The sequence below is a fragment of the Scaptodrosophila lebanonensis genome, unplaced genomic scaffold (assembly GCF_003285725.1).
Source record: "Scaptodrosophila lebanonensis strain 11010-0011.00,11010-0021.00 unplaced genomic scaffold, SlebRS2 tig00000061-arrow-pilon, whole genome shotgun sequence".
Classification (NCBI taxonomy): domain Eukaryota; kingdom Metazoa; phylum Arthropoda; class Insecta; order Diptera; family Drosophilidae; genus Scaptodrosophila; species Scaptodrosophila lebanonensis.
Window position 1 is genome coordinate 1,529,150 of NW_022060554.1, and position 27,551 is coordinate 1,556,700.

The 27,551-nt window shown below is 36.7% G+C and overlaps 1 protein-coding gene across 5 annotated transcripts in view; it reads left to right on the forward strand.

Annotated features, from left to right (window-relative positions):
* LOC115624514 (microtubule-associated serine/threonine-protein kinase 3) overlaps positions 1-23,166 on the forward strand; it is a 38,297-nt gene extending 15,131 nt beyond the window's left edge. For 3 of the 5 annotated variants that reach the window (XM_030519227.1, XM_030519226.1, XM_030519228.1), the window contains 2 exons: positions 22,007-22,930; positions 22,986-23,166. In XM_030519227.1, coding sequence (XP_030375087.1) covers positions 22,007-22,930; positions 22,986-23,077 — 1,016 coding nt within the window. In that variant the 3' untranslated portion in view covers positions 23,078-23,166. Of the gene's footprint in view, positions 1-22,006; positions 22,931-22,985 lie in introns of those variants that run through there. The other 2 variants (XM_030519229.1, XM_030519230.1) reach the window with 2 other exon arrangements.
* The last annotated feature ends 4,385 nt before the right edge of the window (positions 23,167-27,551 follow it).

Here is a 27,551-nt window from a genome sequence, read left to right on the forward strand (position 1 = left end):
CAGTTCATCATTACATAAATTCACACACTCATTTATACTACGTAACGGACAACTAACATACATTTGGACATCATCAGCGTACATATGAACACTTCAATTGGACAACGAGGCCGGGAGATCATTAACATATAACGAGAAGAGGAGTGGACCAAGGATTGAACCTTGGGGTACTCCACGTTTTACAAGTAGAAATGTTGATATAGCACTATCGGTTGTCACAGCTTGGCTTCGTCCATGTAAATAGGACGATATTAATTTTACAGCACTGCTTGTAAAATTAAAGAATTTGTGTAACTTCGTACATAAGATATTATGATCTACCGTTTGCTAAAGTCTAGAAGCATCAAAAATGTAACATTACTATCGTCAAGTTGCTCTCTAATATTTTCTGTAACGTCTAGTATGGCAGTAGTACAACTTCTAAATTTGCGAAAACCAGATTGTTTATTGCACAGTAATGAATGTTGTGCTAGGTATTTATTGATTTGATTAGCCATAATATTTTCGAAAACCTTGGATAGAAATGGCAGAATGGATATTGGTCTGTATTCATCCTTACCCTTGTGAACGGGAATTACTTTGGCTAATTTCCAACTATCGGGAAAACACGAAGTCGTAAGCGCAGTGTTACACATGTGCGTTATGTGATTAATTATTTTGGGCAGAATTAATTTACGAAATTTTGGATGCATATTATCCATACCAATGGCGTTTGACTTAATTCTAAGAACAGAGCTCAGGACATCACAGGGAGTTACACACATAAAACTAAAGCTATTAGTACAGACAGTATTTACTATGGCGTCAATGTAAAGGTTAATCAAGATATCTGGTACAGTCGATTGCAGAAATTTTCTGTTCAGGTCATTGACATCAGCTGTAATTTTTGGGGAAACTTTTCGTTTTCCTATACCAAACTTTTTGAGCTCACCCCATCTCTGCTTAGCTGATATTGCGTTTTTGAATTTGACAGAGTAATAGTGACACTTTTCCCTAGAAATCATTTTATTTACTGACCGTCTTAAAATCTTAAATTGCTGGTAAAGTTCTGGAGTTTTGTATCGCTTCCACCTAGAGTACGCAGTATCGCGTTCCCTAATTATTGTAGCAATACCATGATTAAACCATGGTTTATGACTAGCTTTAAAAATTTTCTTTTTTAAGGGTACATGCCTATCATATAATGCGTCAATGTAAATGGACAGTTGTCTTAATTGAGAGTTTACGTCCGTCAGTAAATATATTGAGTTCCAATTACATAGGTCAATTTCACTACACAGTAGTCCAAGATTAATGCTCCTTAAGTCCCTTAAGTATACGATTTGGTCAGTCAGATGTGAGTTAAATTCATACGTCAAGTAAATTAAATCATGCTTAGAAAATGCTGGTACGTCAATTTGGTCATATACGAGAATCTTATTAGTATCACTAACAAAAAAAACGTCAAGTAACGTATTAATCGTGTTGGAGAAATGGGTTGGCATAGACGAATTGACAAGATTTAAGCCCAGTGAAGACATTTCATAGGCGAGGTGCCGATCAGTTAGCATATTGCTATTAAGGTCTCCAGTTATGACTATGTCTTCATATCTTAACGACAATGTCGTAATCGTATCAATGGCTTCTGAGTAATCTATGGAACGATTAGGTCTATAAAGACAGCCAATTAGCATACCTGTTGAGCTTCCATTACCACAGACTTCGAGGAACAGGTACTCAATCGTACTCCCAATGGGTTGTTTGCTTATTACTTTTGATTTTAGTTTTTTTGGCAATATATATAGCAACCCCTCCTGCATGGCCTTCTCGATCGGATCGATAAAGATCATAGCCATCACATGCAACTAAGACATCACTCAGTTGAGAGACAAACCACGTTTCCGACACACATATAACATCAACATTGGACTTTACAAACAAATACCTAAACTCTTGAATTTTGTTGCAAAGACTTTGTGCATTTATATGGCATATTTGTAAACCGTTTTTTTGCTTTGCAAGAACCTTGATAAGAGTTTTACTATTCGCTGTGGATCTGCTTATATTAGTGTGCATAGTAAGAATCTTTTACCTATTAATAGCACACGCAATTTACAAATTATAAATAAATTTAGTAACCTAACATTAATTTCAGGACATGTTTTTCTAACAGAACTAACAAATAAGATGGGCACAAATAAGATCGTATATGAATGATATGATATGATATGTGACAAACTATTTTTGCTGTATTAGGTGCTGCGTATTAGGTAACGGCACTTTATTTTTGAGAATGCAGTCTGTTTTGTTTATCTCTTCTTATGTATACACAACTATCATTTCCTTGTTCTCTGCATATTTGGTTTACCGTTAGCTGAAAAAGTACCCGTGCCTTTAGTATTTGGTTATAAATATTTATATGTGTCTTTTACAATTCGCTCGCTGCTCCGCTTCATTAATTGGTTTTAAAAGGTTTAATTACAAGAATTTTATTCCAAATTTACATATATGTATGTTATAAAATGCATTTGCCTAAATATTGGTGTATTAGATTGTGCAAATTGCCGCGTGGAAGTAGCCTTTCGGAGTAAGAGCAAGGATAATTCATTGGAATGCATGAAAGCGGTTCCAAAAATGTTCAAATTGCAAAAAAACTCAATCGTCATAAAAATACTATTAGTAATTTCCTCAAAAATCCGAGTGAATATAAAACAACACCACGCAGCGGACGGAAAACTGATATTGATACCCGATGCAAGCGTCAAATCCAGCGACTTGCATCCGTGGATTTAATGAGCAGATTAAGCCTCAATTGGGACTCAATGTAACAAGGAGTAGAATTATTCAAATATTCCATGAAAATCCGAGTCTTAAACATACTACCATGGTATCTAAACCTAAGCTTTTACCTCGCCATATGAAGGCTCGTATTGAGTTCGCACACAGATACCAATTCTGGGAGGAGGAATGTCATTTTCAGTGATAAAAAAAGTTTTATCTGGACGGTCCTGATAGTTGCAAAAAATATTGGCGCGATACGCGACAGGATCGACGCACCTGTTATACGCGTGGTGGGACGGTTATGGTATGGGCTGCGTTTTGCTACAAAGGAAAGAGTCCAATGTGTTTTATATCCACAAGGATGAATGCCAAAATGTATCTTGACCTATTGGACGACGAGTTAGTGGAGTTTGGCGGCCAGTTATACGGCGATGAGTGGACCTTTCAACAGGATAATGCTCCAATACATAGTGCCAAGCTGTCCACCGAATATTTTAACGAGAAAAATATTCCAGTTTTAAAGTGGCCAGCTATGAGTCCGGACCTTAATCCAATTGAGGATCTCTGGGGTATTCTATCCGCTGAAGTGTTCAAAAATTGCCGGCAGTTTGAGACAGCAAAAGAGCTTAAATTGGCCATAGAGCAAGAATGGGCAAAAATTGACCTATCCCACTTAAAATCATTGATTAACTCCATGACATTTCGCTTAAGTTCGGTAATAATGAATAGTGGAAAGCCTATTAGTTATTAATTTCACTTAATTATATCGAATTTAATTCATTTATATAATTATTTATAATGAAGAAAAAGTTTACATTAAGTTTTATATGTATTGAAATACGATTTCTTTAAATTTTTTCTTATTTTTTGTTTTCCATTACTAAAAGCAATAAAACTGCAAACCTAAAATTTTTTTACTTGCACGAGTACTTTTTTAAACTTACAAAAATATAAGACACATATAATTATTTTACTGAGGTATACTAGCAGGTATTGCCCGTCTTAACGCGACTGAATATAATGTTTCAAATTGTATTTATTTTGTGTGTGCATGACCTACCCATATGTTTTCCCCTTATCAGTTACTATCGTTTTCCTTTCTTAGTGCGCACCTACATACACTATGATGGATTCTATGAGAAGATACTTGAATCAAAATTTCAGCTTCCTAGCTTTTGCCGTTTGGGCTGTGCGCTGATCATCAATAAGAACAAATCATACATACATACATACATCTGCCTGCAATGCGAAGCAGAATATGCGTAGCTCCGTTATTCGGTTTCTGCTTTACTATCGCTTACTCAGTCGTTGCTTTGCGACAGTAACTGTAAACTTTTGGCATTTTGCCTTTGCAATTAACAGGCGTAGATGATCAAAAAATGGGAACGAAAGAATAAGAGCGTGCGAATGACTTGCCGTTGTTGCTTTTCGTTTTAAAAATTTCGATTATGATTTAAAACCATAGAACACTTTTTTTTACATACATATATATACATATGTATGTACATATGCATGCATGGGTTTTGTTTTGTTTCTCTTCACTGTTTTAACCTACGTAGAGAACCGGGAATGCGTAGTCCGTCAAGGACGTACGCTGCTTTATCCAAAGGGGGATCAAAAAATTAAAATATGTGATTAATAAAAAAAACCTCAACAAATCTAACTCAGTTCCATTTGAAGGCGAAATAGTGCGCCATAATAATGTACTGAAAAGAATTTGTTTCGCTAATAACTTTTCTTAGAATTGACAGAATTGGATAACATTTTAAACTAAAGTAGATGACTGTTAATAGATTGCAAAGTTTGGTTTATGTACCTTTTGAAATTTGGACATACCAACTTTTGTTATTCTAGCTTTTATAGTTTTTGAGTTCCTCCCGTACATCCAGACAGACGGACGGACTTGTCTAGATCGATTTCTCTCGTCATGCTGATCAAGAATATGAGCATTTCCACAGAAAAGTCCACAATGACTGAAAAATTAAAAGTTAACTATAATTTGTTCTTTACTTCTTATATTAAAGAGGAATATTAAAATTTTATTAAATTAAAGAGTTCAAAGCTTTACCTATTTACAATGGCGAAATATAGACCTACAAAGTTCAAGTTCAGGTTGTGGCAGGCTTCCTATGTTTTAAGAGCATTTTATCTTTTCCATTTACTATTCTAAGAATTATTGCGCATTTATTGCCCTATCTCTTACCGTTTGCGTTGATTGCCAATCAGTCAGTCAGGACAAACTATTTTATTTATATAGAGATGTCCAAGCAGTGCCCGCAGCTGTTGTTGTTGTTACTGCTTTGTACAGGCACACGAGACATACGAGACACGCTCATACACGCATAATTATTCTACACATATGTATAGAGTATTTCAAGGTCGGGACACCAGTCTTTAGCTTCTCTACTTGTTTGAAGTACAATTTTTATGTTTATTGTAAATGGACTGATAATGCCCAATCCTAAATCATAAATTCTGAACAAACCCGCAATACTTTACGTTTTGTTGCTCTTTGTGTATGTCGGCTCCCTGTAGAGCAGCTTGTGGTTCGGAGTAAAACAATACTCTCCAAATTCAAAAATTATTCAATATCAAATGTTTCGCGATGCTCCAGAATATTTAAAGTGCCCCATATTTCGACTTGACCTTCACCATAATGACCTTGTGTTGTCCATCCAAAGAAAGTCTCTACTACAAAAAAATTTTCTGCTAATATCTCGATTATTGTTATTAAGTTTCCAGTAGTTGTCTAGACCAGCGGTGGGCACGAAATTTTAGTTTGGGAGTCCTACAACAACATCTACAACAAAAACTACCGTTTGGGTTATGAGACATCATAAACTGCGAGCAAAAAATTAGGAAAAAAAAGTACACCGAAAAAAATTTTGATCACATTTATGAACATTCATTTAATAATTTTTCGAAGTCTATTTCCTCTTCACTTAAAGCAATTCGTATTAAATCTGATAAATTTATGTCACTTAATTTATTCCTATAAACATTTTTAATATATTTAATGTTTGAAAATGCACCTTCGCACACATAAGTGCTGGCAAAAAAATACCGCGTCTCAATCTCGGAAATATTAATTTCATTAGCCATTGTTCAGTTTTAAATCAAATATAAGTAAGATTATAAGTAAATAACTTGACGAAAATCATAAAAGTTTTACTGAAACACTATAATTTATAATTTGTCAATACACTTTGAATGTCAGTGCATAAGTGACCGTCAGCGGGTATTGCAAATCGATCATCAGTACACACACTGTGTGTATTTTGTTATTGCATCGATCTACTTGTGCGTCTGGCTGGCGACAACACTGCGTGTATTTTGTTATTGTAAGTTTGCTCGAGATCGGTACTTTGCTTGTGCGTCTGGCTGTCGCCAGTTACCAAAACATAACGGAAAGAGCCCTGGGAGCCCAAAGAGCCACTACGTGCCCACCGCTGGTCTAGACCAACAAATTAATAATAGAAAAAGCTTTTCCTTGGCCTTGAAGTTGGATAAATCTCGATTGTTTCACACTAGTAATGACTCTTTACATATATTTTTGCGCGTTTTAATTGCGTGGCTCGTGATTGATTGCCAGTTTGGCCGATTGCGACGTTTCTAGTTCTTTCCATGCCTACGATCGGCAACTTTAAATGTTTTGCAAAAGGTTCCATCACGCACTCCACTTGGCTGTTTCCAAATAAATTTTATTGTTTACGTGCTGCACCACTGTGCTGAGCGTCGCCATCGCACATAGCTATAATGTGCCGCCCACTACAAATTGAATATTTTAAATGCTGTATTATACAAAATCTTGCCGTATGATTTAGCGCACCTGAAACAGCTTCACTTACTTAGCAATATCTTTTTACGCAGCTCAAGGCCTACACTCCTTTGTGTCGTGATTCGTACGTTTGCAAAATTGCATTGTTTCCCTTTTTCTTCTGTTCGACAGCATATGACCGTTGCATTGCCTGCTGCCCGCGTGGTTTTGTTTCCTTACCGTCTCGTTTTATCTTATCCCCACTTCCAACTTTGGACAACTTTGGCTCTTTCTCTAATGCGTCGACTTCGACTTTTATGTACTCACAAAACACAGTTAGTTGAACGTTTTACTCAATCACTGTCGCATGCGCATCATGCGCATGCCAACTGGAATTGATTTTAAAAGAAGTGAACTAATCATAATCTCATATTGAGATATGGAAACTACTTCAATGTTCTTATTGTTACATTAGTGGAATTGGTCTGATGAGCCGATATTGCTATACGTAGCAGCCTATATTCCAACTTAGTGACTGTACTTACAGCTCGGTCATCATTGCATTGGCAATAACTACGTCGTAGTCTGTTTCTGTCTGATTGACAGAAATACTGAAGGGTTACAACGGCAAAGTCAGAGTCAGATAATCAAAAAAAATGCATGTGAGCCTTAACGAGAAACAGCCCTGCCAATATGGTGCTGTCTTCCTACGATACACCACTAAACTTTAAACCACTCGTTAACAGACTTGACTTTACGTATACACGCCCTGTTTACTTAATCGAACAAGGGTGGTCGACTTTGCGTCAGGGAAACTTGACAATAACACAATACTACAAGGAGATCGAGCGGAAGCTTACGGTCCTCATAAATAACGTACGATGGCACCTTGGCTGCATCCAGGGCTGCCAATTTCGCTTTTTTCCCGTCAAATCTGGCTGGTTTGTAAGGCCTGTTGCGGGAAAAAATTGGGAATTGCGGGAAGCGAGAATGCTGGATTTTTCAGAAATTTGTTTGGCTTTTTCCCCGCTTTTTTTACTTTTGTCACCAGTCACATAAAAACTATAAAAAACAGTTTTTACACGGTATTGATTAAACACGGTGTGAACATTAAAAATTGTGTATATTGTTACACGACTTTATTCCATTTATCACGATTAAAAAAACCAAAATTGAATAAATAAAAACACACACAGCTGACGATCAGCTATTAACCATTCTTATGTGGGTCGTTATCCACATATATAATATGTGTTTTAATAAAATAGGTCAGTTTGCCCGACTATGCTGCTTTGACTACCAATTGCATAATAATTATTTACGCATGATTGTTACGACTATGTCGTACGAATGCGAACCTCGCAGAACTTAATTAGTTATTGTAAATATCACCGTACAACTTTTTATAGCCTGTACCCAAAGGGTGAAAGGCTATACTAGTTTTGTGCGTATGTATTTAACACACAGAAGGAGGCGTGGCAGACCCCACAAAGTATATATATTATTGATCAGGATGAGAAGACGAGTCGATATAGCCATGTCCGTCTGTCTGTATGAGCGCAAGGATCTCAGTAAGTACAAGAGCTAGGATAACCAAAATTAATATCAAGGTTCCTATAAGCCCTAGGCAGAACGAGTTTGTTTATTTTTTCTGATACACCCCCCCACTCCCCCGCAATTTGTATTTTTTATTATAACTTCCGTAATTCTCGGAATTTTGAAATCAATTTTGGTAGGTACAGTCCAGTTAGTACTAATGTGTCCGTGTGCCAAATTTCATCATGATAGGTCAATTCTGAAGAAAGTTATAGCCATAAGTAAAATCGCTGCTCATGCGCTGCCTGCAGCTCTGTCGGCAGCGCTGCCCGCAGCTGTTGTTGTTGTTGCTGCTTTTGTTCAACTTTGTGCTGCATACATACACGCATATAAACACGCATAGGTACGTGATGTAAATGTATGCTGTTTAAACTGAACATAAACATGTATTCTAATTTAATTTCATTAATTAATTTAATTAATTAATTCATTCATTTTTTTTAATAATTTAATTTTTAAAATTTTTTTTTTTTTTAATTTTTCCTTTTTGTGGAGAGTACAGGCTATTTTACTGTCGGGATTGCTCGACTGTAGCGTTCTATCTTGTTTTTTTTTTTGTTTTTTCCTTTTCGACTTTTTTTGCCCTTTCTTCCAATTAGAAACAGCTTCGTTTTTTAATTTAAAAAAGTGGCAGCATCCCTTAACGAAAAATATAGAAAAGATGCATTGAGAGTATTTATTTCAGGCACCAGAAAGTCCTTTTTTCGGCACGTCCCAAAGACCTGCCATCAGCTCAGGAAGTTGAGTCAAATAATGAGCGTTTCCAATTTGCAAATAACTATGCAAAAAGCCTTGGGGAGAAAGCTCACAGAAGCTACAAAGGAAGAAGCCGTCATTTAGACATAAGCTCCCAGCTACCGTTTGTAGATCGAGCGATAGCAGGTAGGACAATTAAATTACTTAATGACACGGGTGCTTCAAAGAGCTATATAAAACCACTTACAGAGCTATAAAATGTAATTGCAGTAAATAATCATTTCTTATTTAAGTCACTTAATGGCTTTAACTCTATCCAGTAAAAGTGTTTCATGCACCTTTTCAACACCACAGCTACATTATTTTTACTCCCTAATCTGACAACATTTGTTGGAATAATAGGACTTGACCTACTAAATCGCATAAGTGCCATGTTGGATTTAAAAAATTAAATTTTCAAAACTGAGTCCGGATCCGAAATTAACCAATTTTGAAATGCACGGACGTCAACTTTACACAAATAGAAGGCATAGAAGTTTCTCAGTACATTCAAAAAGAATTCAAATCGGGATTTCATAAAATATTACTTGCGGATAAGGATAGAGAAAAAACTGCCTTCTCTGTAGGGAACGAGAAGTATACATTTTGCAGACTTACTTTTGGCATGAAAAACACACCCAGTATTTTTTAGAGAACAAATTGGGAAGTTTTTTTTTTTTCATGCTATTATGCAAATATGAGGGTTGAGAAGTCATACTTTTTTTTAAGAAAATGTAGAGTATCTTGAATTCGAGGTCTGTAGAGGCGGTATTATAATCAGCAATCAGCAGATTTCAACAGACATTGTTCCATATTAGATCCATATTAAACCATTTCAATTGATGCTTCATCCGTTGGCCTAGGGGCAGTTCTGTCTCAAGATGGGAAACCTATTACTTTGAGCGTGAGTTACTTGCTATAGTGTGGACATTAAAAGCCCTTAGAAACTACCTATATGGCGACCATCAGCCACTTACATTCGCAGTCTCAGATAGGAGCCCAAACCCGAAAATTAAAATATAGAAAGCTTTTATTGATGAGCACTATGCTCAAATCTTGTATAAACCACGGAAAGAAAACTTTGTTTCTGGCGCCTTATCGCGGCAGAATTTGCATGCCTTAGAAGAAAATGCACCATCTGATTTGGCCACCATACATATACTATTGAATCCACTTATAAACCAGTAAATTATTTCCGAAACCAGATAATTATAGAAGAGAGCGTGGTTTCATCAACGCGTACTTTAATTATCTTGGGCCAGAAGACAAGACATGATATGATACACTTTTCTGACAGCGATAAACAAACGAAACTGCTTTCTATTAAAAAAACAAGAGAGAACGCTACAGTCGAGCAAGCCCGACAGTGTAATACCCTGTACCCAGGTAAACTTCCGTCACTGAGTTATATGCGCCTATAGCAGCAGCAAAAAAAGGAAGAAGAAGAGCGAACTTGTTGCTGCAGTTTGGGGGGGGGGGGGGGGGGGGTTGTACTGGCGAGAATTTTTTTCGCTAATAACTTTTCTTAGAATTGACCGAATTGAATTTTAAACAACAGCAGATAATTATGTATACGCTATTATGTATATTCTGTAGCGGGGGAAGGGGGGGAAAATTAAAAAAAAAAAAATAAACTCGTCCTTTCTCGGACCTAGGAGAATCTGGATACCAACTTTGGTTGTTCCAGCTTTTATAGTTTCTGAGATCCTTGCCTTCATCCAGACGGACAGGCGGACTGACGGAGATGCTTCCTTCTGCATGTTACATACTTTGCAAAAACCTAATATACCCTTTTTACCCTACGGGTACAGGGTATAACAAATGACACGCGGACCAGCATAGGAACGTATGTACAAAGGAGAGCGCCATAGAGAGCGCAGTAAAGGACGCTATAGAGAGCGCAAGAGAAAGGCTTAAAATTTAAATTTAAAAAAAATTTAAAATTTAAGGCAAGAACAATAACTATATCTACAAATTGACATTCAACGATTTTCAAAATATAGAAATACGTTTTTTACAAATGCAGCGACAATAAATAACAAAAAACGCAAAATATCATACCTGTACATTTCATGCACAGAGTATAATTAGCATTTGAAATTGAATTCAGAAATTGCAAAAATGTACATACATTTTGTTTCCCTGGTCAAATGGCAGTTTATGACCATTCTCATTTTCGCTAACAAACAGACACGCTCAAGCGGCGACACACAATTTTCGCCAAGTTTGTTTAATTAATACACAGTTATATGGTACTACAATTATATATTTTACTAGCAGGTCTTGCCCGTCTTAGCTGGCTTCGTATTTGTGCTTACAATTATACTTTAATTTACCATATGATATTTCTTTTCCGACACTCTCTAAAGTTTCTAAAGAGTTCATTTCTCAAATAGCTAATTACTTTGGTACGGTTCGAGAGCTAGGACATAAAGTACAATAAATACTATGTATGGTTATATGCACATATATATATATATATGTACAAGGAGTGTTCCAAAGTAGACAGGGCTTTAAAAAAAAAAACAGAACAAATGGTTTGTATGTCTATTTATGTATATAGTATGATACGGATACACTCATGTGTATATACATATGTACATATATGTATCGTAATTATTTCTTCTACTTTTTAATTAAAATGTACAAAAATACAACGTAGTTTATCTTGTATTCTTTCTCAGAGTAAATAAACCAAGTTTATAGTTAATCAGATTTCTAATTTTCTAAAACCACTTCTTGGTGCTCACTTTGACATCTTCTTAACGCTTACCATTTGGGCTGTGCGTTTATTGCACATAAGGTCTGCGAAATAAGTCACCTTATCATGCTTATAACGTAATGCCACAGATTTGCCATTTATGTTTTCCACTTCATTTTTTGCATAGTTTGCTTTCATCTAATTCTCAGTAAGGAGAAGCAGAAATCCGTTATTACTACCGCTATTTCTATTCTTTACACAACGAAATAATTGAGCTGATCAAACCAGTTTTTGCCATTGTACCAGTGCATTCAAGGGCCATTTTCATCAAAATTTTGGGATTTATAATTAAAAAAATTAAATAAGTGAGTTTTGACTTTAATCCAGGCTTAGAATATTAGATCAGATTATAATTAACCATAATTTTAGTAGAAATGCATCAAAGCCGTTACCTATCTGATAAAGAAAGAGCTAAAATATTAGCATATCGAGAAACTGGAATGCCCTTACGTGAAATTGCTTCCAAAATACAAAGGAGCTTTTTTACTATACAAAAGTTTTTGAAAGACCCCGAACACCACGGAAAAAAGCCACGCTCCGGTCGCCCGCCATTTGTACAAAATCGCATAAGTGGAGAATAAAATGGTTAGCACTCAAATAAAACCTGAGCGCAGGCGAAATTTGTCAGGAACTGGATCTCTCAGTGTCAAAACGTCGCGTGCAACAAATTTTACGAGCCGATCAATTCATTTCATATGAAAAAAAAACCGTCAAATGTGAACTACTTCCTCGGCACAAAGTTGCCCGCATGCACTTTGCAGAGATGCAAAGTTTTGGGACCTGTAGTGGAAAAAAATTATTTTCAATGATGAAAAAAAATTTAATTTAGATGGACCAGATGGGTATCAATATTATTATCGTGACCTCAGGACCCCCAAACAAATGAAAGTGTCGCGCAATTTTCAAGGAGGATCGCTAATGGTGTGGGCTGCATTTTGCTTTGCTGGAAAGAGTCCTATATGCTTTGTCTCACATAAAATGAACTCCGAAAACTATGTAGAGCTATTGGACGAAAACCTGAGATTATTGGACATTCCAGCAGGACAATGCTCCAATCCATGTCTCAAAACGCACAAAACAATTTTTTGAGGATAAAAAAATACCACTTTTGATGTGGCCTGCAAAAAGTCCAGATCTTAATCCCATAGAGAACCTTTGGGGAATCCTTTCCAGTAAGGTTTACATGCATGGCAGACAATTTAGATCCTTGAAAGAATTAAAAGAAGCAATCGTAACAGAGTGGGCCAAATTGGACGGATCACTTCTTCAAAACTTGGTTAGTTCAATGCCAGATCGCATGTTAAGAGTAATTAATAGTAATGGAGGACATATCTAAACAATTAACGCTAAAAACACAAGTATATCGAGATAAAAATATAGTTTTTTGAATTTGATCAGTTCAATTATTTCGTTCGGAAAAATTTTCATTTAATTTTTAAAAAAGTTTCTTATAATTTCTTAAATATTACTAAACTGAATTTAAACTGTCATTTTAGAAAGTTTAAGGAAATATTACAATCATTTTAAAATATCGAAGATTTTTGTTTTAATTAAGAAAAATATGTTGATAAGGTGACTTATTTCGCAGACCTTACTTACTTACATACATATACATATGTATGTACATAAATACATACAATTTTTTTCGTGCACCAATAAAGCAACAATGCAAAAAATGGGTTGAAAAATCAGATATATTATACAAACTATTTTATATACATATATATATGTACATACATGCATACAAAACATGTATCTACACAAAATACATTGTTACATTGAGGGCTAGTAGTTTCTAGAATTAAGCACTGTAAAATTTAACAACGACATACATACAGTCCACATTTATAAGTGCAACTCGTCCAAAATTCCTCAGCACGCTGCACACGTGGTCAAGTTATTCCCGAAAAGCGGAACTGAGCCTTAGTTTTGTGCGAGTGTACATGGAACACACAGAAAGAGGCGTGGCAGACCCCACAAAGTATATATATTCTTGATCAGGATGACAAGCCGAGTCGATATAGCAATGTCCGTCTGTCTGTATGAACGCAAGGATCTCAGAGAGTCTAAGAATAAGCTAACTTGGTATCCAGATTCTCCTGAGCCCGAGAAATGACGAGTTTGTTCATTTTTCCAGATGCGCCCCCTATTCGCGATTTTCTATAACTCCCGTAATTCTGGAATTTTGAACTAAAATTTGGTAGTCACATTTTGTTAGTGATTATATATCCGTATACCAACTGTTGCAGTTTCATTATGATAGGTTGATTAGAAAGTAAGTTATAGCCATATAACCAAGCCCAACCGCTGTCCGCAGCTACTATATATTTGTTGCTGCTTTGACATAAATATTTAATGCACACATACATATGTACAAGTACACAAACACGCATAGACACGGTTCTGATGTAAATGTATGTATGGAATATTTTATATTTAATTTAATTAATTAATTAAATTTTTTGTGGGGTGGTACAGGGTGTTTTAAAGTTGAGCATGCTCAACTTTAGCATTCCTTTCTTGTTTTAATTTCTATAATTATTCTAAACATATGTACAGAGTATTTCAAAGTAGGGACATCCGACTTTAACTTTTTTACTTCTTTGAATATGAACGTTGTGAGTGTAAAAGGCGTGTTTCTGCTTTTGTAAATCGCAAGAATACATTCACGGAACAAGCTTAACGCTTAATGTCTCCTTCTTCAGAATACATTTGTAGCGTTGTTAGCTAACGCAACCGTTTAACACAAACGGCAAATCGCTTGTAAATATGCGATTAGCTGAGATGCTAGAGATGGACATGTGTCGGCGTTTTTCGGCCCGTCACGATCACGTAATTGTCTATAAAAATCCGTATGCACGGTGAATGGATAGACAAATTTTTCTTTGTAAATCTAATATTAGCACAATGTCGGTATTTAATTTATGCTTGTATACATATGTATATGGTAGTCCAATTTTAAGGACTGATTTATGTACATAATATAATTTTTCGTAAAATATTAATTTATTTTATGCCAATGTGGCTAACTTTAACATTGTTATTTTTTGGATATGCGCTCCAAATCCCTTGTTTTTGTCAGCAATAAAATACATATATATACATGTGAGATGGTATAGAGGCATTAGCATCTATGAGTGACACCGGTTGGCAGGACTGGCAGCAACAAGGAGGAAAGCAAGAGCAGCGAGTAGGGGCAGTCGTCAAGTAGCATCGTCGTGAGTCGCACGTACATAGTTGAATTGATCTACATATAGAGTTGTCCCGTCGAGTTGTAATTGTTTATCAAGTAGTTGTTAAACGAGCTGTCGTTAATAGTTGACACACATTTGAATATACATAGCAATACTCACAAATTGTTAGCATTTAATTTTAATAAACCATTGGAATACATATCCTATATATATTTGGGGGCTCGTCCGTGCTAATAGACTATTGGTATTAGTGCGTGTAAATAAAATAAAAACAAGATAGAACGCTACAGTCGAGCAAGCCCGACAGTAAAATAGCCTGTACTCTCCACAAAAAGGAAAAATTAAAAAGAAAAAAAATTAAAAAAAATTAAATTATTAAAAAAAATGAATGAAGACCCCACAAAGTATATATATTCTTGATCAGGATGACAAGCCGAGTCGATATAGCAATGTCCGTCTGTCTGTATGAACGCAAGGATCTCAGAGAGTCTAAGAATAAGCTAACTTGGTATCCAGATTCTCCTGAGCCCGAGAAATGACGAGTTTGTTCATTTTTCCAGATGCGCCCCCTATTCGCGATTTTCTATAACTCCCGTAATTCTGGAATTTTGAACTAAAATTTGGTAGTCACATTTTGTTAGTGATTATATATCCGTATACCAACTGTTGCAGTTTCATTATGATAGGTTGATTAGAAAGTAAGTTATAGCCATATAACCAAGCCCAACCGCTGTCCGCAGCTACTATATATTTGTTGCTGCTTTGACATAAATATTTAATGCACACATACATATGTACAAGTACACAAACACGCATAGACACGGTTCTGATGTAAATGTATGTATGGAATATTTTATATTTAATTTAATTAATTAATTAAATTTTTTGTGGGGTGGTACAGGGTGTTTTAAAGTTGAGCATGCTCAACTTTAGCATTCCTTTCTTGTTTTAATTTCTATAATTATTCTAAACATATGTACAGAGTATTTCAAAGTAGGGACATCCGACTTTAACTTTTTTACTTCTTTGAATATGAACGTTGTGAGTGTAAAAGGCGTGTTTCTGCTTTTGTAAATCGCAAGAATACATTCACGGAACAAGCTTAACGCTTAATGTCTCCTTCTTCAGAATACATTTGTAGCGTTGTTAGCTAACGCAACCGTTTAACACAAACGGCAAATCGCTTGTAAATATGCGATTAGCTGAGATGCTAGAGATGGACATGTGTCGGCGTTTTTCGGCCCGTCACGATCACGTAATTGTCTATAAAAATCCGTATGCACGGTGAATGGATAGACAAATTTTTCTTTGTAAATCTAATATTAGCACAATGTCGGTATTTAATTTATGCTTGTATACATATGTATATGGTAGTCCAATTTTAAGGACTGATTTATGTACATAATATAATTTTTCGTAAAATATTAATTTATTTTATGCCAATGTGGCTAACTTTAACATTGTTATTTTTTGGATATGCGCTCCAAATCCCTTGTTTTTGTCAGCAATAAAATACATATATATACATGTGAGATGGTATAGAGGCATTAGCATCTATGAGTGACACCGGTTGGCAGGACTGGCAGCAACAAGGAGGAAAGCAAGAGCAGCGAGTAGGGGCAGTCGTCAAGTAGCATCGTCGTGAGTCGCACGTACATAGTTGAATTGATCTACATATAGAGTTGTCCCGTCGAGTTGTAATTGTTTATCAAGTAGTTGTTAAACGAGCTGTCGTTAATAGTTGACACACATTTGAATATACATAGCAATACTCACAAATTGTTAGCATTTAATTTTAATAAACCATTGGAATACATATCCTATATATATTTGGGGGCTCGTCCGTGCTAATAGACTATTGGTATTAGTGCGTGTAAATAAAATAAAAACAAGATAGAACGCTACAGTCGAGCAAGCCCGACAGTAAAATAGCCTGTACTCTCCACAAAAAGGAAAAATTAAAAAGAAAAAAAATTAAAAAAAATTAAATTATTAAAAAAAATGAATGAATTAATTAATTAAAATAATTAATTAAATTAAATTAGAATACATGTTTATGTTCAGTTTAAACAGCATACATTTACATCACGTACCTATGCGTGTTTATATGCGTGTATGTATGCAGCACAAAGTTGAACCAAAGCAGCAACAACAACAACAGCTGCGGGCAGCGCTGCCGACAGAGCTGCAGGCAGCGCATGAGCAGAGATTTTACTTATGGCTATAACTTTCTTCAGAATTGACCTATCATGATGAAATTTGGCACACGGACACATTAGTACTAACTGGATGTACCTACTAAAATTGATTTTTAAATTCCGAGAATTACGGAAGTTATAAGAAAAAATACAAATTGCGGGGGAGTGGGGGGGTGTATCAGAAAAAATAAACAAACTCGTTCTGCCTAGGGCTTATAGGAACCTTGATACCAATTTTGGTTATCCTAGCTCTTGTACTTACTGAGATCCTTGCGCTCATACAGACAGACGGACAGACGGACAGACGGACATGGCTATATCGACTCGTCTTCTCATCCTGATCAAGAATATATATACTTTGTGGGGTCTGCCACGCCTCCTTCTGTGTGTTACATACATGCGCACAAAACTAGTATAGCCTTTCACCCTTTGGGTACAGGCTATAAAAATAAAATAAGGTGCTAAAAAGTTGTGTCCAAATAATTTGCATAAGTGGAGTTGCTTAAGAAGAGAGTACAATAGAGTCAAACGCACTGGCCTTGAAAAGTTGATGGATAGAACAAACGCTACGGTACAGGCAGTAACAAAACCCGTTGGGAATTCAAAAGACGCACGGATTTCTGGTGCCAAGGTACAGACGCGTAGCTTGGTGGTGGGAGTGGGACCAACATATAATACACAAGCAACAAAGAGGAGTACAGAGATAATACCAGCGAAACGGGAGCTAATGCAAGCATCAAAAAGATTAGTCGAGATGTGCGAAGATTAAAAGAAGAGGGAACGCGACAATGCAGAAAAAATTATGCAAAATATTGAAATATTGCAACAAGTAATTCAATTACTATCGTTAAACAAAATGAGCCGAAAATTAGTGCGGAGAGCTTTACAACAATAATACCAGACTTTGACGGTAGTAGCTTAGTTTAATAATTTCGAAATAAACGCACAGGCTTATGGAGTCTGCTGTTATTTATAATTATGAGGAATTGCGCGCCATATTGGGAAAGGAGTTTGATCGATAATCAGTTTGCAGCGACGATATTCATGCGTATATTCATGAGTTGCGTGGACGTAAAAAACGGAAAGAAGAGACATTCAAAGAATATATTTTGCAAATGAAAAAAATTGCTTCGCTCGGTAATGTGGACACTACGCGTCGGTGATTCGATACATAATTGATGGACTTAATTTGAAAAGCGATTTTAAATACAACCTGTATAACTGTAAAACATTCAAAGAGTTAGAAAGCCTGTATGAAATATACGAACGAGTGGTAGATGCAGAAAAATCGTATAAAGTCGATAAAAAAAACAAGTGTAAGTACAGAAAACATTGGAAAAAAGAGAGGTTGTTTTAATTGTGGGTCGTCCGATCATATGCGTAAAGATTGCAAAGATCAGGCGAAGTGTTTTCGTTGCAAGCAGAACGGACACATTTCGAAAAATTTCCCTATGGTAGATGCCGCCATAAACGTTGTAAACAGCACTAAGCGCATGAAAAAAGTTATATTTACCGATCTGGTGGAGTGTTTGGTCAACAGGACTGGAGCAAATCTTACCATCATGAAGAAAAACATCTTTAGCAAAATCAGCGGTGCAGAGTTGAAGAGCGAGAGCGAGAGTCCTCATCAAACTTCGCAAGTCGGCTGGAGTTGGTGAGCAAAAAGGATTTTCGTAAATTAAACTCCATGGTGCTGAAAGATTGCTTTCCGGTACCCCTGATTGATGATATATTGGAGAAGCTGCAAAGGTCGAAGTATTTTTTGTCACGGATCTGGAGAACGGATTTTTCCATGTGGCCATCGAGGAGCAGAGCAAAAAGTACACTGCGTTTCAATAAAGAAAGCACGAAAGCACAGTCAAATAATTTAGACGTTACTTGCTGGGCAGGCCATTTAAGCTGGTAACAGATTGTGTCGCGTTTAAACAAACTGAAGATACCTCGAGATGTGGCGCAGTGGATTAAATACTTGCAGGAGTTCGAGCTTGAAACAGAGTATAGACCAGGTGAAAGGCTCAACCACGTAGATTGTCTTAGTCGGTATCCACGGTTGAGAGAGTCAGCCGTACAGTCTTATCCATTATAGCCAAGTTGTTAGCCGATAATCCTGCTATATGGTATATGTTTGTCACGAATGTACAGAAAGCCATAAACTCGCACGTTAACACATCTACGCAAAAAACTCCATTCGAGCTATTGTTTGGAGTTAAAATGAATAATAATAAGCTGGATAATAAAGCAGATTTTGGAGCAAGAGTTGCAGAACGATTTTGATTTGCATCGACAACAATTGCGGCAAAGTGCTCGACTTGCAATTGAAAATGCTCAAGAATCCTACAAGAAGCAACATGACAAAAAAAACGCAAAGAAGGACATGGATACCAAGTTGGTGACTTGGTGGCGATACGAAGAACACAATTTTTAGCTGGAAAAAAAATGGCTAGGTCAAACGGAAGGGGCGCATAATGTAAGAAAAATGTCGCAAAACGAAGGTCCGATAAATACGTGCACGAGTGAGGACAATATGAAACTATGGTCATATGCAGCAGTTAATGACGAGGAGCTTGATTCATCTGAGACAGATGAATAGTCAGGATGGATAAGTGTGATATGGTATAGAGCAGCGGTGGGCACGAAATTTTAGTTTGGGAGTCATACAACAACATCTACAACAAAAACTACCGTTTGGGTTATGAGAACATCAAAAACTGCGAGCAAAAAATTAGAAAAAAAAAGTACACCGAAAAAAATTTTGATCACATTTATGAACATTCACTTAGTTCAATGCCTTTGGCACCTAAGCACTTCAGCATGTCAATGGACGTGGTTTTAATAAACTCACCGTCCTGTAGAGATTTTTTTGCTTTTGCAAGATTGTAGCGTACAACAAATGATGCTCGTAAGAGATTTTTCTCGTTATCAGGTTCTTCTTTTAATACACCCTTGGAAAGCGTTGGCTTTAGCTTAGCGACAAGTTCCAACCTTTCTCTATCATTCAACATGCCATATGCATTTTCATGGTGATTAATATAGTGCCGCCGAATATTATAATTTTTTTTTGAACATACCACACTGATGTACTCCCACATTTAATAGCGAAAAAAATACCGCGTCTCAATCTCGGAAATATTAATTTCATTAGCCATTGTTCAGTTTTAAATCAAATATAAGTAAGATTATAAGTAAATAACTTGACGAAAATCATAAAAGTTGTACTGAAACACTATAATTTATAATTTGTCAATACACTTTAAATGTCAGTGCATAAGTGACCGTCAGCGGATATTGCAAATCGATCATCAGTACACACACTGTGTGTATTTTGTTATTGCATCGATCTACTTGTGCGTCTGGCTGGCGACAACACTGCATGTATTTTGTTTTTGTAAACTCTGTCGCGATAGGTTTGTAAGTTCGGTCTTCTACTTGTGCGTCTGGCAGGCGACAACACTGCGTGTATTTTGTTATTGTGTATTGTTATTGATCGGTACTTTGCTTGTGCGTCTGGCTTGTGCGTCTGGCGCCAGTTACCAAAACATAACGGAAAGAGCCCTGGGAGCCCAAAGAGCCACTACGTGCCCATCGCTGGTATAGAGGCATTAGCATCTATGAGTACACCGGTTGGCAGGACTGGCAGCAACGAGGAGGAGAGCAAGAGCAGCGAGTAGGGGCAGTCGTCAAGTAGCATCGTCGTGAGTCGCACGTACATAGTTGAATTGATCTACATATAGAGTTGTACCATCGAGCTGTAATTGTTTATCAAGTAGTTGTTAAACGAGCTGTCGTTAATTTTTGACACACATTTGAATATACATAGCAATACTCACAAATTGTTAGCATTTAATATTAATAAACCATTGGATACATATACTATCTTACATACATAGCACAATGTTTTAAAAAAGACTTTGTGCAAAAAGCTGGAAATAATATTAGAGTATTTCCTAACTTTAAATTATATTTTGGTCGTGCTGCTTTTGTTTCTATCGCCAATTAAAAAACCATATTTCTATTTTTCGCAAATCGGTGAATGCTAATTTGTAGACATAGTTATTGTGATTATATTAATATCACAAACTTTTCATTTAAAAAAAAGCGTAAAAATATTGAAATAATAATAACAATAATTTAAACAAGTAAAAAACCTAAAGTCGGGTGTCCCGACTTTGAAATACTCTGTACATATGTTTACAATAATTATAGAAAATATAAAAAATTAAGAAATTAAAAAAAAAAAATTGGATCGATTTTACCTCTCTCGGTATTCGAACTCATGTAAAGGGTTTATAATTGCACATTTACATAGCAATTGCGTCTGTGTGAGTGTAAGAATGTCTATGCGCGTCTATTCGTGTCTGTGTGTTTGCAGTCAACCAAAGCACCAGCATCAATAACAGCTGCGGGCAGCTCTTGGGCAGCAAATATATATATAACTTATAACTATAACTTTTTGTTAAATCGGTCTATTATAGTGAAACTTGGCATACGGAAACATAATCACTAACTGGGGGTATTTGCAAACGAATGTTATTTTTGTTCTGTATGTTTATTAATTTAAATGCAAGGGTTTATATACAAAATTTGAATGTGCGTAGGTCTAATTATTTTCTAATCCAAGTGTCCAAAAATATATCGTCGCTGGTTGTTGTATGTTGTATGCAGTCGATGTATCGGTGCGTGCATATTCAGCATCGGTTTAGGTAGACGTGGCAGCCGGTTGGTGGTTGTTCTATGCACATGCGCGGCTACTATCTTAACAATAGTTAAGAATAGCTACCTGCGTTGGCTTCATATGAACATGCGTGGCCCATGCGTAGCTCATGATACGGTCAAGTGCGTGTGACATTGACAGTAAGATGAACTTCGGCGATATGGGTCATAGATGAACACCAACAGGTATGCTAAAAGTGGTGGACTAAACTCTTTAATACCCTAATATTTAAAACATTTAAAATGCTAGCGTAACATAACATAACATACAATAACTAGTATTTTTTTCTCTTAGTTTCGCCTACAGCCGTTGTTCCACAATTGTATCAACGACCCTCTACGCTACACGGGCTCAAGCACAAACTTCACTCTGCTGGCAGCAACACATCAAATACAACCTCAACAGGTGGGCTTAAAACCTTGCACGGTTCGAGCACCAATTCTCTTACTAACCGTCGAAAGTCAGTGGGTCACATACCCTTGTCACCACTGGCGCGCACCCCGTCGCCATCTCCGCTGCCGTCTTCCCCCACTAGGTCACCTTCACCATTGGCCTTTCCATTAGTTGGACATCACCCTGGCTCTTCAAATACTACGCAATCATATAGTCCGGGAAGTACGCTCCCTTCTGCTCAGGCAGTTGTAAATACCTGTAGCAAAAAAAACAGTTTTGCTCGTACTAAGTCCGCGGAGCCAAGCTCGCCTCTCTTGCGTCGTGCTCTTTCACCAGATCGATTGCATCCTAGAAGCGCTGAGACCAAAATCTCACCATTATGTTGTTCGCCACCAATAAAACAAACGACTACTAAGCATCAGCGTGTGGTGGCGGGGTCGTGGCGAACCGCAGCTGCTACAACAAATTCTTCAGGTCAATTACTGCCGCACACAAATGTTGACGAATGTCAAAAACAGTCAACGGGGACTTCTACAACTCTTGTCACAGGTAGTGCACCAGTAGCAGCTCTTACTACAGAACATAATAATCTTTCAATCTCACCACAAACACCTGCAACTGTCGAACTGTTGCCACGCATAGCTGAAGAAAAATACTCACCCACATGTACTCAGGATAAAACTAGCTTGGTAGATAGTTTTATGCCTGCCATTGAAGAGAGTGTAGAAAGTGAGGCATCACCAACGCAAACTTTGGAAAATACATGGAAAGGGGCTTTAAAAGATGATGAGCGGTGTGCATGCAACAATACAAAAAGTGATTCGGGTAATGTTAAAAAATTGTGGTTTTGAAAAATGCTTTAATAATTATCATACTTTAGGAAAATGTACAACCCATATGAAATGGAAACCGCTGCAAGGTTGCAGTAAAACTGCTGATGTTAAGCATAGAAAGCACAGTGAAAGTAACTGAGTTCTAGTTTTATTTTATGGTTTACCAGCGCAAAAAACATTATGATTAAAATAAATGCAATAGTAATCTTAAGCGTACAAGAAAATCAATTATATGTTCGTTTCTATTTATAAAGTTGTTTAGGCAAAAATTTGACACGATATTCTGGGAAAGTGCTTCCAGAGAATAACTGGCTCAAATATGCACATCCCTTATTTATATTTTTTATCGCCCACTACTCCCAAATCAAGCACATGCTTAAGAGTTAATTTTTATACGCTGTACATGAAATGTACAAGAGTATATTAGGTTTGAGCGAGCTGAAAAATGTAACAGGCAGAAGGAGGCGTGGCAGACCCCACAAAGTATATATATTCTTGATCAGCATGACAAGACGAGTCGATTTAGCCCTGTCTGTCTGTCTGTCCGTCTGTCCGTCCGTATGATCACCTAGATCTCAGAGACTATAAGAGATAAAGACACCAAATTTTGCACAAAGATGCCTTATGTGTGTATTCTATACGAGTTTGTTTTATTTTTTTGATTTTCCCCCCTAAGGAGGTTTTCCCGATTTTTCATTCGTATAATCGCCTATATCTCGGAGACTATAAGACCTAGGAACACCAAATTTAAGTGCAAGATGCTTTATGTGAATACGCAGAAAATGGGTATTTTGGAATTTCCCCTCTCCCATGCAAATTGCGATTTTTTCTAACTCGTAATTCTTGGAATTTCGAACTAAAATTGCAAATACCCCCAGTTAGTTATTATGTGTCCGTATGCCAAGTTTCAATATGATAGACTGATTTAACAAGAAGTTATAGCCATAAATATATTTGCTGCTGCAGCGCTGCTCAAGCGCTGCCCGCGTCTGTTGTGGATGCTGGTGCTTTGGTTGACTGCACACATGTTTACACAGACACGAATAGATGCGCATAGGCATACATACACTCACTGTTCAATTATACACCCTTTACGTGAGTTCGAATACCGAGAAAGGTAAAATCGATCATTGAATTTTTTTTTATTTTCTTAATTTTTTTTATTTTCTATAATTATTGTAAACATATGTACAGAGTATTTCAAAGTCGGGACACCCGACTTTAGCTTTTTTACTTGTTTTTTATTAAATTAAATTGAATTTAATATTTTAAAATGCTCAAGTTTCAGCAAACAAAATAACAAAATTTATAAAAACAAATACAAATGACTTCTAATAATATTTTGAAAATTATTTTTTATAAGTAGTGTGTTAGGCCACCTATCCAAAACTGTACACATTCGGGTTGGAAGGGATGCATAGAAATTAGAAAAAAAAATGTTACCAAAATCCAGCTCCAAGCTAATTTGATGGCTTGGGTAAGTAAGGATACTCGCGAATATTGTTGTCCTTATTATCCAATTGGCGTGTTCAAACATTTTCGATGGTATTCAAATCTGGTTAGAAGGGCGGCCATCTTAATAGCTCCCCATTTTTGGGTCTTTATATATATGGAACCTTGGCAGAAGTCTAAAAAGGTTGTAAAAGTTCAGAAAAGTTCACATTTCAAAGTCTTGGTGAAAACCAAGGAGGTTTAGATGACGCAGACGATATGACACTATTTGGGATACAGACATCGAAAAAAGCATTAATAGTGACATAGAAGAACTTGACGGCTATGTTGATATCAACCGCACTATACAAAAAGGACCAATTAGTTGCTAAAATAAGTTCGTTAAGCAAAGAAAAATTTCCTTTGCGAAAGCAACGACGTGTTTTATTAGAATTAAGTGTAGGAATAAAGGTGTGATTTGAAAATGATAGGGAGATTTCTAAAGTAGGGTGGTAAGTATCTTCAGGCACTGACAGGGGTACAGACCTAGAGACTACAGCGCTACTAGGGACAGTGACATAGACGAGATCAAGCATTTTGCTAAGGTGATTAGTTATAGAATTAATTTGAAACAAAGAAAGGTCCAACAGGCAATCCAAAAATTCATGTTCTGCTGAGGGTACCAAATAATTGGACTCATTGAAAAATGACCATTCTATGTTAGGCAAATTAAAATCACCTAGCACAATAAATGCATCTCTGTCACGGAGATGAGTGGAAATTGCATTAATACAAGTTATATGTTGCATATAAACTTGAATATTGGAAGAGGGAGGTATATACGAGCAAGTGATGTAAAGAGCAAAAGACGGAAAAGTTACTTTAACAGCAACAAATTCAACATCATTTGGCACATCACCATCAATGATTTCCGACCGAAGGTTGGATTTGATTTGGATCAGTACCCCTCCACCTCGACGACTCGGACGATCATGACGAAAAATACAAAAGTCATCTGATAAAATTTCATTATCGGAAATCGAAGGATTTAACCACGTTTCTGAGAACGCAATAATATTAGAATCAAAAGAAAAACTGCTAAGAAATAAATTCCCGAGCTTGGACAAAAGACCCCTAACATTCTGATACAGAATATTAAGCGAAAAAGGTCGCGAGTCTAGTTTTTTGAAGCCATACTTGACGTTGGTTTCGAAGAAAGTACTAGACTGTAAATCAACAGGCAGTGACGAAACTCGTTTTTTCTGCTAAACTCATGGACAATCATATGTGGAGGCCAAAATTTTGGGTCACAAATAATTGTAAAAGCCTCAGGCGGAACACTTATTTTAAACGAGGCTATTTCACGGGGCTCAGCAAAACTGAACTTCGAAATAGATACACTAGCCGTCGCTTTACTGGCAATATAGGCTGCTATAGATTCACAAGTGGTATCGGAAGATAATCTTGATACAAAAACTATAACAGTAAGAGCCGAGGGCTGAGGCAGAGCAGCAACTGACGCACGTGATGAGACTGCGGGGGAAATTGTGAGACTGCGGGGGAAATTGCAGAAAATTTTATGGAGGAAGCTTTCTTAGAAGCTTTCGAGGCCATTACTATCTTGCTTACTGCAGGAGGTTCAATCAAAGGGGCTAAGGTGACCTGAGCAGGAGAAGGCGCAGGGGAAATTTCAAAAATATTTACAGGGGAAGCAGACAACGATATTGTTGGCGATAGATCAAGATCTAAGCAAAAAGCAAAGAAACTGAGCGGCACTAAGATGAGCTTTTAGGTAATGCGAAAAACAGCAAACACAAATTTTGTATTGGGTCGTGCTGATTCACAAATGACATGAACAAAAAGACACGACAACGACATAAGATTACAACAATAATGGAATTCTTAAATACATGTTGCCCAATTCCACAACAAAAGAGAACGCTACAGTCGAGCAAGCCCGACAGTAAAAAAGCCAGTACTCTCCACAAAAACGGAAAATTAAAAAAAAATTAAATTATTAAAAAAAATGAATTAATTAATTAAGTAATTAAATTTAATTAGAAGACATGTTTATGTTCAGTTTTAACAGCATACATTTACATCACGTGCCTATGCGTGTTTATATGCAGCACAAAGTTGAACCAAAGCAGCAACAACAACAACAGCTACAGGCAGCGCTGCCGGCAGAGCTGCAGGCAGCGCATGAGCAGCGATTTTATTTATGGCTATAACTTTCTTTACAATTGACCTATCATGATGAAACTGGATGTACCTACCAAAATTGATTTCAAAATTCCAAGAACTATGGAATTTATAAAAAAAAACACGAATTGCGGGGGAGTGGGGGGTGTATCAGAATAAAAAACAAGTAAAAAATCTAAAGTCGGGTGTCCCGACTTTGAAATACTCTGTACATATGTTTACAATAATTATAGAAAATAAAAAAAATTAAGAAAATAAAAAAAAATCAATGATCGATTTTACCTTTCTCGGTATTTGAACTCACATAAAGGGTGTATAATTGCACATTTACATAGCAATTGCGTCTGTGTGAGTGTATGTATGCCTATGCGCATCTATTCGTGTCTGTGTAAACATGTGCAGTCAACCAAAGCACCAGCATCAACAACAGACGCGGGCAGCGCTGCAGCAGCAAATATATTTATGGCTATAACTTCTTGGTAAATCGGCCTATCATAGTGAAACTTAGCATACGGACACATAATTACTAAGTGGGGGTATTTAGTTCGAAATTCCAAGAATTACGAGAGTTAGAGAAAATCGCATTTGCGGGGGAGAGGGGGGAGGGAGGGAAATTCCAAAATATACATTTTCTGCGTATTCACACAAGGCACTTTGGACTAAAATTTGGTGTTCCTAGGTCTTATGGTCTCCGAGATATAGGCGATTATACGAATTGAAAATCGGGAAAACCCCCATAGGGGGGAAGTGGGGAGGAAAATCAAAAAAATAAAACAAACTCGTATAGAATTTGGTGTCTCTATCTCTTATAGTCTCTGAGATCCAGGTGTTCATACGGACGGACAGACAGACAGACAGGGCTAGATCGACTCGTCTTGTCACGCTGATCAAGAATATATATACTTTGTGGGGTCTGCCATGCCTCCTTCTGCCTGTTACATTTTTCAGCTCCCGCAAACCATGTACATAGTATAAAAATA